The sequence below is a fragment of the Coenobita brevimanus genome, chromosome 81 (genome assembly GCF_032717465.1).
Source record: "Coenobita brevimanus isolate Jiangsu-jjx chromosome 81, ASM3271746v2, whole genome shotgun sequence".
NCBI classification, from domain to species: domain Eukaryota; kingdom Metazoa; phylum Arthropoda; class Malacostraca; order Decapoda; family Coenobitidae; genus Coenobita; species Coenobita brevimanus.
The window spans coordinates 10,440,264-10,453,650 of record NC_137034.1 but is presented as its reverse complement, the minus strand read 5'-3'; the positions used below and the strand labels follow the sequence as shown (position 1 = coordinate 10,453,650).

Sequence of the window (13,387 nt, the reverse complement as noted above, 5' to 3'; positions counted from 1 at the left end):
CATAGATCGTCTCTACCGGAGAACTTTCGGAGCGACCATAGATCGTCTCACGAGGATGGGAGCGACCATGGATCGTCTCTACCGGAGCACTTTCAGAGCGACCATAGATCGTCTCACGAGGAGGGGAGCGACCATAGATCATCTCTACCAGACGGGCGCCGTCTGGAGTGTCTTTTTCAACTCCACCCCTAGCTGACTGAACAATTTCACTCCACGAAGATAGTGTCCTTCTCCTACGGTGGCAACGGCGTGGTGGCTGCATGACACAGGGGCGCACAGCCCGGGCTGACATATGTCGCTGTTGCCGGGAGTGGTGGTGACTGGTGGCAGCTACCCCGGGGGGTCCGTGTGGGGGTGTCGGCGCATCCTCGGGCATACTAAGCTGTGTTTGGCTTGCCCTGTCGTCGGGGGTACTATGGTATTTCTCGGGGGCACTGTTCTTTAAGCCACGCATTTTATAATGATTACCGTGTTAGGAAAAACCAAATACATAGCCATACTGAGATATACAATTTGTAAACATTACTTGGTTCCTCATATACGAAGTTTTATTGATCATAATTCCTTAAAAAAAAATAATAATCAGGCCGCAGGAGCGCCGACCTGAACTGTTGTGTCTACCGTGTTGATATTAACTCGATTATTGTTTCCGATGAGTCTATTTTTTTTTTTTTAGCCATGACTTTACTGATAAAATGTGAACTAGATACCGCAAATATCATCCCTTTTGGTGGTAGTTCAAAACTATTATACTAGAGTGATGGCAGTATAATCGTATTTTTGGGACAATCGCTAAAATTGTAACTTCCAAACGTGTACTGAAAATTGATTGGGAAACACACCTAATGATTACCAAAACTCTCAATACACTCCTGAGAGAGAGAAAAAAAATTACACTGCGGAAACATATAATAAGAAATCGATTGACATGTAAAGAGAGCCGGCATCTGAGGGTTTAACAACAAAAAATTTCAATTAATATGGCTGTCATCGAAACAAGCGAGAAATTCGAATGAGTATTCTTTTTTATCTGCAGTAGAAGCACTTCTAAAGTGAGTCTATTGGCTTTGATTATAATTTATCTTAGCCTTGACCTAACGGATAAAAGGTAGTGCCAATTACAGACTAGTTACGGCTAACAGAATCCGCGTTGGGTGTAGTTCAAAGTTTTTTTTACTCTAGTGATCGCTGTATAAGTGCACTTCCGAGGGAAATCGATATCTATGCAACGTCAACAAATGTACTAAAAATTGATCGGAAGACTCAGATTTCTTTCCAAAACTCAGAAGACACTTCTGAGGGTGGAAAACTCATATTTAGGAAAGACATATGAAGAAATTGATTTACAAGTAAAGAGAGGTGGCATGTGAGGTATTTAACAACAAGATTGAAGTGATGTGGGTGTCACCGACATATGAGAGAAACGTTGGAGTATTTTTTTTTTCTCCATTGGAAGCACTTCATAAATACGTCGAGCCTCCTGATTGAATCTTAAAAAAAAAAAAAAAAAAATGAATATTTGCACATTATGGTTTCGAGTTACATCATAAGCCAAATATACTTAGGTAATATCTCTCAAATTTGACACCTCGTGAGAAAGAATGATGATGATCTACTGACTCACAAAAATTTATGAGATAGTTCAGACACCACTGCAATACCGAAATATATAATTATTTATCATTTATAAGTATATTTCTCATCTCCTCACACATACAGTGCATGACTGCTAAAAAAAAATGCAAGTTGAAAGAACACTGAATGACGTGTATGGATGTCGTCCGGAGATTGTTTGCAGTTTTACGATATGACGAGGGTCATTTGAATAATGCTAAAAACCACATAACTGAGAAGCGAAGACACAAATGTACCCTAAATTGTCTGGGAAACACTCCCAATTGTTTTTAAAATTCACAAAAAGAAACTAAAATGCCCGCTGCCGGGCCTTCCGACCCGCCACCCCCCACCCCACCACCGGGCCACCACCACCCCACCACCACCCCACCACCCGAGGAGGAGATAACGGGGAGGTTAATGACCCAGGGCAAAAGGGTCACCCAACCACCACTGACCTGTGCCCCTTCTCCCCGCAACTGCCCCAAAGCCAGGTGAGCCTAGATCCGCAACAGCTTCAACGGCGGGTTGACCATCGACAGCAGTGGGGTGGGACTGATATAAAATCAGTCCCTAGTAGCTTTGTGGTGACGACCATAGTTACACCCCTTAAGGGCAGGAGGTCCCTTGGTGAGCCACAAGGTGTTCGCACCTCTGCCACAGTGAGCCACGAGGGAACACCACCCTCTGCCACAACTCTGGTGAGCCACGAGGGAGAAATACCCTCTGCCACAAACAGGACAGGAGGTCCTTTAATGAACTGCGAGGGAGAAATACCCTCTATCCCAAACAGGGCAGGAGGCCCAATAGTGAGCTGTAAGGGGCCAACACCCCTAGCCACCCCAAGGGTAAGAGCCCCTTGTATAAAGCCAAAAGTGGGTCCCAGGGCCAATCGACCTGGCGCCACGGCTGTGTCAGAGACAAGAGAGAGAGTCGCCTCTGTGCTACCCTCCCTGTGTAAGAGAGAGAACACGGCCTCCGTGTGTCTTCTATCTTCAGCCAACTCCTGCAGGAGTAGCTGGACACCACCCGGGAGAGTTGCCCCGAAGGTGTCCCCTGACCAAAGACCAAGTCCCAGTTGGGACCTACCTCCCACTCCCGGAAATTCTTGTCTCCCCCAGGCACCAGCAGGAGACGAGGCCGCAGCCCACACCTGACGGCGCGTCCCCTGACAGACCTCCACAGTCCCCGGACCCCCAGGCGAGCCCAGCAGCTTACCAACGCTGTCCTCCTCCCGCCCTGGAGCCTCCGACGCCAGACACGACTTCTCCACCTGTTTGGCTCCAGTCCTGAGGGCCACCACACCAGGTCGAGGCCCCCCATAGGCGGGCCTCCCTGCACCACGACGACGAGACCCCGAGAGGAGGGTCTACATCAGGTCGAGGACCCACATAGACGGGCCTCCCTGCACCACGACGACGTGACCCGAGAGGAGGGTCTACATCAGGTCAAGACCCCAGGCAAGAGGGTCTCCCTGCAGCGCCTCAGTGGATCGGACCCGGGTAGAGTCTCCCCCCAGCGGGTACGGTGATTCCCGCCACGGGTAGAGCCCCCGGAGGTCCCCCCCTATAAAGTGACAGAGTGATATCACCCCAGAAAAACGGGTAAGATCAGTGACACCCCTTCCTATACCCGAGGAAGTGGAACCGGAACAGTGACAGAGTGACAGTGTGATCTAGAGGAATTCAACCTATAAGTGCCCGTGATTACCACAAACTCACCTGCCCCCTTACTAAAGACTATAATTCCGAAACAGTGAGTTTAGTGTTGTTCCCCCAGCCCAGAATAGAGGAGTTCCCCCTTGTCAGTATACGCGTGGGTGAGTGTCACCACGCCCAGTCCAACAAGTCAATTGTCGTGACCCGTCCCCCTGTCTTTTTATAGTAATATTCCTCCCCTAGACCCTCAAACCCGTATATTCCTCTTGTGACTGTGAACTGAGACCTTTTGGGCTTTGATGAAAGACAATCACCCCCACTTATAGAACCCCAACCCATTGTAAAGTGTAATTACAGTGTATGTTGAATATTCCGTGTTATCCTAATGTAACTTTGTATATCTGTATCCCCTGTCCAGAATATCATTCTATATAATATTGTAACGGTGTTAGAGTTAAGGTAATAGATATGTAAAGGTGGACTGCCTAGTTTTTATGTCCTGTTCCTTTGTTGGTGCTTTACTTCCGGTCCGGAAAGAGGACCCCGCTCAGTCGCTAGTGTTTTTAGGACGAGTAGTGGGCCTAAGAACACTCAGCATAACACTGGTGGCAAGTGGTGGTTCTGGATCCGAGTAAAAGCACGGAGGACCATAAAAGGAAACTTGCACAATGACAGCTAAACCGCACATTCAGTTACCAAAATTCAACCCGGACCAATGTGACATGGATGTTCATTTGGACATGATCATACCCTTTTTAAACATAGGGTTTGACTCGGATAAGGAGAAAATTGCAGTCACACTACCTAATCTGGGGAAAATGATCACAAATGTTGCACCCAAAATAGTCCCAGAACTGTCATGGGACTAGTTCACTCAGATAGTGAAACAGGCTTTTATGCCTTGCATGGGCAGAGTTGTTGCACTCTCACAACTCGACGCCCTCACCTACGACGGTAACTTGGATGACACTTTCATCGAGGCTCGGCGCCTCGTCACCGCCGCTTATCCCGAGGCAGAAATAAATACTCGGGATACCCATACCTTCAACACCCTGCTGAGGATCCTCCCGAGCATAGTCAGGGAACACTTCTCCATTTATGATCCCTCAGGAAATATGGATCAAGGCCTGCAGCTCGTCAGACGTCTCCTCGCCGCCCGGCCCACACCACAACCGCTTCATGCAGTGACAAAGTTCCCCACAAACCACAACCCCCCACCAAAACCCAAGCCGCCACCTAACCAGTCGCCTGCAGACCCGCCTCCAACAGTACCCAGGGCTTACCCGCAAAGGAAGCGCCATAACCCCAGGGAACAAGGTAATTTAATTAGTATAAACCCTTGGGAGTTCACGACTTGCAGCCGCACCTGCCCCCTTCATGACATAAGGGAGCAACTCAAGGCGAATCAGCGCAAGAATCCCCAACAAGCCCCTAGGAAAGTTTCCTCCCTTGACGACGATGCCCAGGAGGACGACGTACCACCGCTGCTCTACCAAGGACAGGATGACGTACCACCGCTGCTCTACCAAGGACAGGACGACGACGAGCAGGACGAGTACTCCCATCCTCAGCAGATGGATTTTTAGGCCTGCCCCCGCACCTCCCCACGGTGGCGGGGGCCACCTCACATAGCTACAGGCCCCCAGTCTACAACAAGATATGGCTGAATGGGGTCAAGGCAAGATTACTGGTGGATACGGGAGCAGCCAGGTCTTGCCTCTACTCCCACTTTTACTCCCTCCACATTTCAGCATTCGGCCCACTCCTCCCCACTTCAGCCAACCTCGTAGATGCAGGGGATGGCCCTCTACCCATCCGTGGGGAAACCAGGGCCTTACAAACCACCACCCACCAACGAGTCTCCACCGACCACCCATTCATCATTTTTGACTCCTCATGTAGCCAATATGATGGATATCTTGGCCTGGACCTGCTTCAGAAACTCCACGCGACCATTGATTGCTATCAACGTCGCCTCCACTTCGGTCCGGCCCACCCTAACCAAGCATCCACCAACAAGGAAAGAAAAAAAAAAGAAAAAAAAAACACCACCACCACCCCCACACCGCCCACACACACACCACCCTACCACACTCACCCTCCCCAACCCACCTGTACATGTAAACCCAACCTAACCTCGTTAAATGCCTCACTTCATCCCCTTCCAACCCCATCCCCCATTCCACCCTTGCTACCCCAGACTCCCTCATTCCCTGCCACTATTGCTTCCACCGTTACCATTCCACCTCACCACGAAGCATGGGTTACACTCACCAGACCCTCAGGTACATCAATCCTTTTTTCACCATCCATCCCCACCGGATCCCTGTCATCCTGTTTAGTCTCCCCCACCTTCCTCCCCTCCCACGCCCACCAAATCCGTATTGCCAATCTCGCCAGAACACCCTTAACCCAGCCTCGAGGACTCATCATTGGTGACACAGAAGAGGCAGAACAATGCTCAACACCACCCCCCAATCACCCCACCCTCCCCAACATACCACCACATCTTTCCCCTTCCCAATCAAACAGCCTCCACCAACTACTCCTGGACTTTCAGGACTTATTCTCCGTCGGCCCGATCGATCTTGGCCATACCACCTACCTACGCCACGAAATCCATACAACAGGACCTCCCATTCGCCAACCATCTCGCAGAAAAAATCCTAAACAACGGGCAGAAGAAGACCGGCAGGTCCAGGAAATGCTTGATGCCGGTGTCATATCAAACTCCACCAGCCCGTGATCCTCACCTGTAGTACTCGTGCGAAAAAAGGATGGAACCATGCATTTCTGTGTCGATTACTGCAAAGTGAACGACGTTACCATCAAAGACGCTATGCCACTACCCAGGATCGACGACTGCCTAGACTCCCTACATGGATCGACCTGGTTCTCTACCCTAGATCTGCAATCAGCCTATTGGCAGGTTCCAGTCCACCCCGACGACAAACACAAAACCGCCTTCTCAACATCAAACGGGAAGCACTACGAATTCAACGTCCTTCCCTTCAGACTCTGCAATGCCCCTGCTACATTCTCCCGCTTTATGGAATCTGTGCTGAGCGGACTCACCTGGGAAACCTGCTTGGCTTACCTGGATGATGAAATAGTTTTCAGCCATACCTGGGCCAACCACCTCCAACAGGTATTCAAACAGTTATTCCAGCACATACGCCAGGCCGGACTTAAGCTAAAACCCACCAAATGTGTTCTAGCTGAACGATCAGTCTCCTTCCTCGGACACCTGATCAATGCAGAGGGCATCTCCCCCGACCCCGACAAGCTACATGCAATCGCCGACATTCCACCACCCCGCGATGTGCACGAAACCAGGGCCTTCCCAGGACTAACCTCCTATTATCGGCGTTTCGTGAACGGTTTCGTGAACATCGCCAAACCCTTGCACGACCTTACAAGAAAGGGAGAACCCTTCGTCTGGACTGAACCCCGAAACAATGCATTCACCACCCTCAAAGCCAAACTCACCTCCGCCCCAGTCATCGCCTTCCCAGACTACAGCCTACCGTTCCGCCTGTATACCGACATCTCACTCCAAGCCATAGGGGTGGTCCATGCGCAAGTACAAGACAGCCGCGAACACATCATCGCCTGTGCCAGCCGCACCCTGAACTCTGCGGAAAAGAATTACGCGACCACCAAACATGAATGCCTAGGGATAATATGGTCACTTGAGTACTTCCGCTTATACATCTCAGGCACCCATGTGATCATCATCACTGATCACCAGTCCCTACAGTGGTTGCGCCAATCCAACACCACAAACGCCCAGCTCACGAGATGGCGAGAAACCCTAGAAGAATACGATTTTGAAATATCGTATCGTCCAGGCAAGCTCCACAGGAACGCCGACGCCCTATCAAGATTACCCATCACTGCCATCTCACCAGAACCCGACTTCATCAAGATGTGGCAAGATAAGCAACGCCCTGCCTGGATTCCGCTGAACATTTTTGGCAAACTCCACCTACACGGCGAACACCTGTTCGACCCTAATGGCCACATCATCCTGAGCCCCACCATCACCCACGACACCATGCTGCACCTCCACACCAACAACGGCATTCACCTAGGCACCAAGAAACTCACCCAAGTGTTCAATGACATGTACTGGACACCGAACCCCACCACCATCACCAAGAACATCATACAATCCTGCCGTGCCTGTGCGCTAGGAAAAGATATCACCCGCACACCAGGCCCATCCGGAAAACTAACAGCAACAAAACCCTGGCAACTACTATCCCTCGACGTCGTCGGACCACTCACCCCCAAAGCAGGATATAAATATATAATCACCTTCGTTGACATCTATTCCAAATTCATAATAGCATGTCCTGCTAAAGATCACAGTGCAGTGTCCGTCGCTGATGCTCTGACTCGCCACGTATTCCCATACTTCGGCATTCCCCAGGCGTTACACTCTGACAATGCACCGGAATTCACCGGAAAAGTCTGGCAAGAATTAGCTAAAATATTTGGATTCCACATCTCCCACTCATCCCTCTACTGGCCCCAAGGCAACAGCATCTATGAAAGAAGCCATCGCTCCCTCCTAAATCAGGTCCGCACTCGCATTATGCAGACAGGAAATGAAGACTGGCCTGCTCATGTCAAAATTGTTCAATGGGGCCTAAACACATGCCCGCGAGAAGATGGCATAACACCACACGAGCGAGTATTCGGGGAAACCCCGCTCCTCCTCCCGCTCCGCCACCACCTCCAGCCACCCTCCCCACCTTCCACCACCGACCCCCTCCACCTTCTCAAACGCCGCCTCCACCACCTACAAGCACAACAAGACCTTACGCCCGACACCAACCACACCAACCCCTACAAACCTGGCCAATCCGTTGTCGTCGCCCAACTCCCTACCCCAAATAAGATTGCACCCCGATTCATCGGACCCTTCACCATAACCCAAGTCCCCAACCAGTATCAAGTGATCATCAATCAACAAGGCCAGCAACGCACGTATCGCAACCGCCACGTGCGACCTTTCCACCCACCCAACAATGACCACCCCCGCACCCGCGCGCCCCGCACCTCTGCCCGACCACCTGGTCACGACGACACTTCCGGGAATTATCCCCCACACTCCTATGCCTACTATTTCTCACCCCCACCCAGCACCTCACCTACAACCACACCACCCCCCACCACACCGGATCCTGACTCGCCTCATCCGTCGCCCTGACCACCACCCCCACCCAGCACCACCACCCACTCACCAAGTCCCACACCACCCTCCACCACCCATTCCCATACCACCCCCCACACCACGTCCCCTCCATCACCTGCCTCACCACCGCCACCCCAAACCACTACCTCCTCAAACCGCACTCCTCAACCCTCACCCACCTGCGCCCGCACCACGCCCATACCCACCCCAGCAAAAGCTCCCCCCCTCCCCAGTGACCATGCTCACTATACCCACCACACCGCACTGCCACCCACCTCACCCTCCAACACCCACACACCCTCACCACCACCACGTGCTCAAGCAACCTCACCACCCACACCCACACTCACGACCACCACTACCATATCTGGTCGCCTCTCACGCCCACCACCCAGATACACCCCAACACCACCCCCTAGTAACCAACCAGCTCGCCACCCACAACCACAAAACCCCCCTACCCCAAACACCTCCCCCATCACCCTCCTTCTCCACCAAGCACGATGGAAAAATCCCAAATCCCAATTCTCCAAAGTGAAATCCTCCACCCACAGACCCATCCACCATAAGAGCACCTACCCACCAACCCTCGCCAGCATTCAGCTACGGCCGCCCCACCAAGCACCAACCACCAACATGAGGATCACCCGCGTCCAGTGGCTACCCTACAGCCAGCCTCCCATCAAAATCCGACAGACGCCCCAGCTTCTTCGCCGCCTACGCCACACAAACCGCCCATCCTCCATCCGCCTCCTTTTCAACCCAGCCCAGGAACCGAACACAATTACCAACCACTGGATCAACCTCCTGCAGCACCTCACCCCGATCAAGACATTCACCACCATCACCTACCACCTGCAGTCACGGGGTCGTGACTTTTTCACGAACGACGGTGATAAAATGCCTGCTGTCGGGCCTTCTGCCCCGCCACCCCCCACCCCACCACCGGGCCACCACCACCCCACCACCCGAGGAGGAGATAACGGGGAGGTTAATGACCCAGGGCAAAAGGGTCACCCAACCACCACTGACCTGTGCCCCTTCTCCCCGCAACTGCCCCAAAGCCAGGTGAGCCTAGATCCGCAACAACTTCAACGGCAGGTTGACCATCGACAGCAGTGGGGTGGGACTGATATAAAATCAGTCCCTAGTAGCTTTGTGGTGACAACCATAGTTACAACCCTTAAGGACAGGAGGTCCCTTGGTGAGCCACGAGGTGTTCGCACCTCTGCCACAGTGAGCCACGAGGGAACACCACCCTCTGCCACAACTCTGGTGAGCCACGAGGGGCTAGTACCCTCTGCCACAGTGAGCCACGAGGGAGAAATACCCTCTGCCACAAACAGGACAGGAGGTCCTTTAGTGAACTGCAAGGGAGAAATACCCTCTATCCCAAACAGGGCAGGAGGCCCAATAGTGAGCTGTAAGGGGCCAACACCCCTAGCCACCCCAAGGGTAAGAGCCCCTTGTATAAAGCCAAAAGTGGGTCCCAGGGCCGATCGACCTGGCGCCACGGCTGTGTCAGAGACAAGAGAGAGAGTCGCCTCTGCTATCCTCCCTGTGTAAGAGAGAGAACACGGCCTCCGTGTGTCTTCTATCTTCAGCCAACTCCTGCAGGAGTAGCTGGACACCACCCGGGAGAGTTGCCCCAAAGGTGTCCCCTGAGCAAAGACCTAGTCCCAGTCGGGATCTACTTCCCACTCCCGGGAAATTCTTGTCTCCCCCAGGCACCAGCAGGAGACGAGGCCGCAGCCCACACCTGACGGCGCGTCCCCTGACAGACCTCCACAGTCCCCGGACCCCCAGGCGAGCCCAGCAGCTTACCAACGCTGTCCTCCTCCCGCCCTGGAGCCTCCGACGCCAGACACGACCTCTCCACCTGTTTGGCTCCAGTCCTGAGGGCCACCACACCAGGTCGAGGCCCCCCATAAGCGGGCCTCCCTGCACCACGACGACGAGACCCCGAGAGGAGGGTCTACATCAGGTCAAGGACCCACATAGACGGGCCTCCCTGCACCACGACGACATGACCCGAGAGGAGGGTCTACATCAGGTCGAGACCCCAGGCAAGAGGGTCTCCCTGCAGCGCCTCAGTGGATCAGACCCGGGTAGAGTCTCCCCCCAGCGGGTACGGTGATTCCCGCCACGGGTAGAGCCCCGGGAGGTCCCCCCCTATAAAGTGACAGATTGATATCACCCCAGAAAAATGGATAAGATCAGTGACACCCCTTCCTATACCCGAGGAAGTGGAACCGGAACAGTGACAGAGTGACAGTGTGATCTAGAGGAATTCAACCTATAAGTGCCCGTGATTACCACAAACTCACCTGCCCCCTTACTAAAGACTATAATTCCGAAACAGTGAGTTTAGCCCGCCCCATCCTGACCACTTTTCCATCACTGACTCCCCCCAATCCCGACCATTTTAGGAAATTTTTTTTTTTTGGCTCAAACCTTCGCTTTTGGTGAAAAACATCGAAAATTCATAGAGAAATCGCTCACCTGAGGTTTAAAATACTCATTACAGGTAGGAGAGCCTCCTTACCTTACTGGGTTTTCTATCAGGCTGGCACCAAAGAAAACGAGTTCTATGGGAGGATAACTATTTCACACCACTCATAAACGGTATTTATTTATTTACTGTTACGAATTTATATGTAGTACAAGAGTATATTGGTTTTCAAGCAGTAATATAGGCATTATAAGCATTGTTTCACTCACTAATACCTGACCTTTTTTTGCCACATTACCTGATCATCATTTCTAACTGTTTCTTGCTCTATATGTAAAGTTTGTCCACATTGTCATTGATTGGGGAATCACTCTGGCCCTGAATTTCGTACCGTGGCATGACATGGCTATACTGGCCAGGTCACTGATAACAGGTGAATTGCTGAGACAATGGCATGCGGGAGGGGGAGGAGGTCATGCTGGGTAAGGCACTGTCTCTGCCTGGCATCTTGTTGAGGAAGGTGTCACGTGTATACGCACCAAAAATGACTCGCGAAAATTGAAAATTGTGCAAATTAGGGACCTTGCATTTTTTTCGCGTTTATGTACGTCGATGGGATTGGCAGTGACAAAACGTGTGGACGAAAAAGAACGTCGACGGGACGCTGCGGGTTAGTGTTGTTACCCCAGCCCAGAATAAAGGAGTTCCCCCTTGTCAGTACACGCGCGGGTGAGTATCACCGCTCCCAGTCCAACAAGTCAATTGTCGTGACCCGTCCCCCTGTCTTTTTATAGTAATATTCCTCCCCTAGACCCTCAAACCCGTATATTCCTCTTGTGACTGTGAACTGAGACCTTTTGGGCTTTGATGAAAGACAATCACCCCCACTTATAGAACCCCAACCCACTGTAAAGTGTAATTACAGTGTATGTTGAATATCCCGTGATATCCTAACACAACTTTGTGTATCTGTATCCCCTGTCCAGAATATCATTCTATGTAATATTGTAACGGTGTTAGAGTTAAGGTAATAGATGTGTTAAGGTGGACAGCCTAGTTTTTACGTCCTGTTCCATTGTTGGTGCTATACTTCCGGTCCGGAAAGAGGACCCCGCTCAATCGCTAGTGTTTTTTGGACGAGGAGTCGGCCTAAAAACACTCAGCATAACAGAAACATATCTGAATGTGAGTAAATTCTGTCTTGAAAAAAAATAAATAAATAACAAGGCTAAATGAGGTAATGCGTAGGAGGAAATCGTTTCACAGATAAGGAAGGCTGACAGTTGAGTGTTTTAAGCCCAGATATCTTCGTCTCATTAAGGACTTGCAAATTTAGAGATAAAACGGATGTTATTTTTAAAATATACAATATTTTCGCAATACTACTTTTCGTTTGATATCATTATCAATATTTCCCAAGGAAAATCACGCCGATAGGCAATAAATTATTTACAAGAAAATCGTTTATTTACTGATTATCATATATGTTATGCTGGTGTTTTTTAAGGCGACTTCTCTTCGTAAAAACACTAGCTACTGAAGCGGGGTCCTCTTTCTAGACCGGAAGCAAAGCACCAACAAAGGAACAGGACATAAAAACCAAGCAGTATACCTTAACACATCTATTACCTTAATTCTAACCGTAACAATACACGTAGAGTGATATTTGAGATACAGGGACACAGAGACACACAGTTAACACTTAGCACCACAAAGTAAAGTTATACTGAATACTCACTACAGTGTTCATACAGGGAGATCGTGAATTATCTACAATATTGCTTATACGTCACATGGAGGCAGGATATAAATAGAATTGTTCACATAAGGCATAAACAAGGTTGGGAGTCTGTATGGGGAATATTACTATATATGAGGTAGGGCACGGATAGCGACACTCGACGTTGTCATCTTGTCCTGGAGACACTTACACTTAGGTTTTTGACTGACCCGCGCGCCCTTACCTCCGAGGTTCACAGAAAACTCTCTGACTCTCTTACATGGGGGGACTGGGATAATTACACGAAGTTCACTTTCTGCCCTGTCAACACTGAGTTCTGGTAGGCCACTATTGACTACTCTGTTTCTTACGGACTCACTGTGCACTGTTCTTTTTCCCCAGTTGTTCTTGACACAAAGAGGGGAGGGGGTGAATCACTGTTTTCCTGTTTCCTGGGTAATATTCACCCTAGGTCGCACTCGTAGGTGGGGTGCAGGGACGCTCTCCCGTCTGGAGGCCTCGACCTGGGAGGCGGTCCTCGTACTACGGCTGCGCCGGTGGGGTGCAGGGAGGCCCTCTGGTCTGGGGGCCTCGACTTGATAGGTGGCCCTCGTATTGGGACCAAACAGCCGGAGTAATCGAGCCTGCAGTTTCTGGCTCCGGGGAGTGAGGGAGCCCGGATCGCATTCGTCAGGAGTTGGAGAGTCTGGCCTGGGCGTCCTGGGCCTGCAGGCACCAAG

General features: G+C 51.1%; 1 protein-coding gene across 1 annotated transcript in view; it reads left to right on the top strand.

Moving 5' to 3' along the window:
- LOC145409486 (uncharacterized) overlaps window positions 1–4,858 on the top strand; it is a 135,572-nt gene extending 130,714 nt beyond the window's left edge. The window contains exon 6 of the mRNA XM_080279875.1: window positions 4,660–4,858. Coding sequence (XP_080136001.1) covers window positions 4,660–4,858 — 199 coding nt within the window. The remainder of the gene's footprint in view (window positions 1–4,659) is intronic.
- Window positions 4,859–13,387: the final 8,529 nt, after the last annotated feature.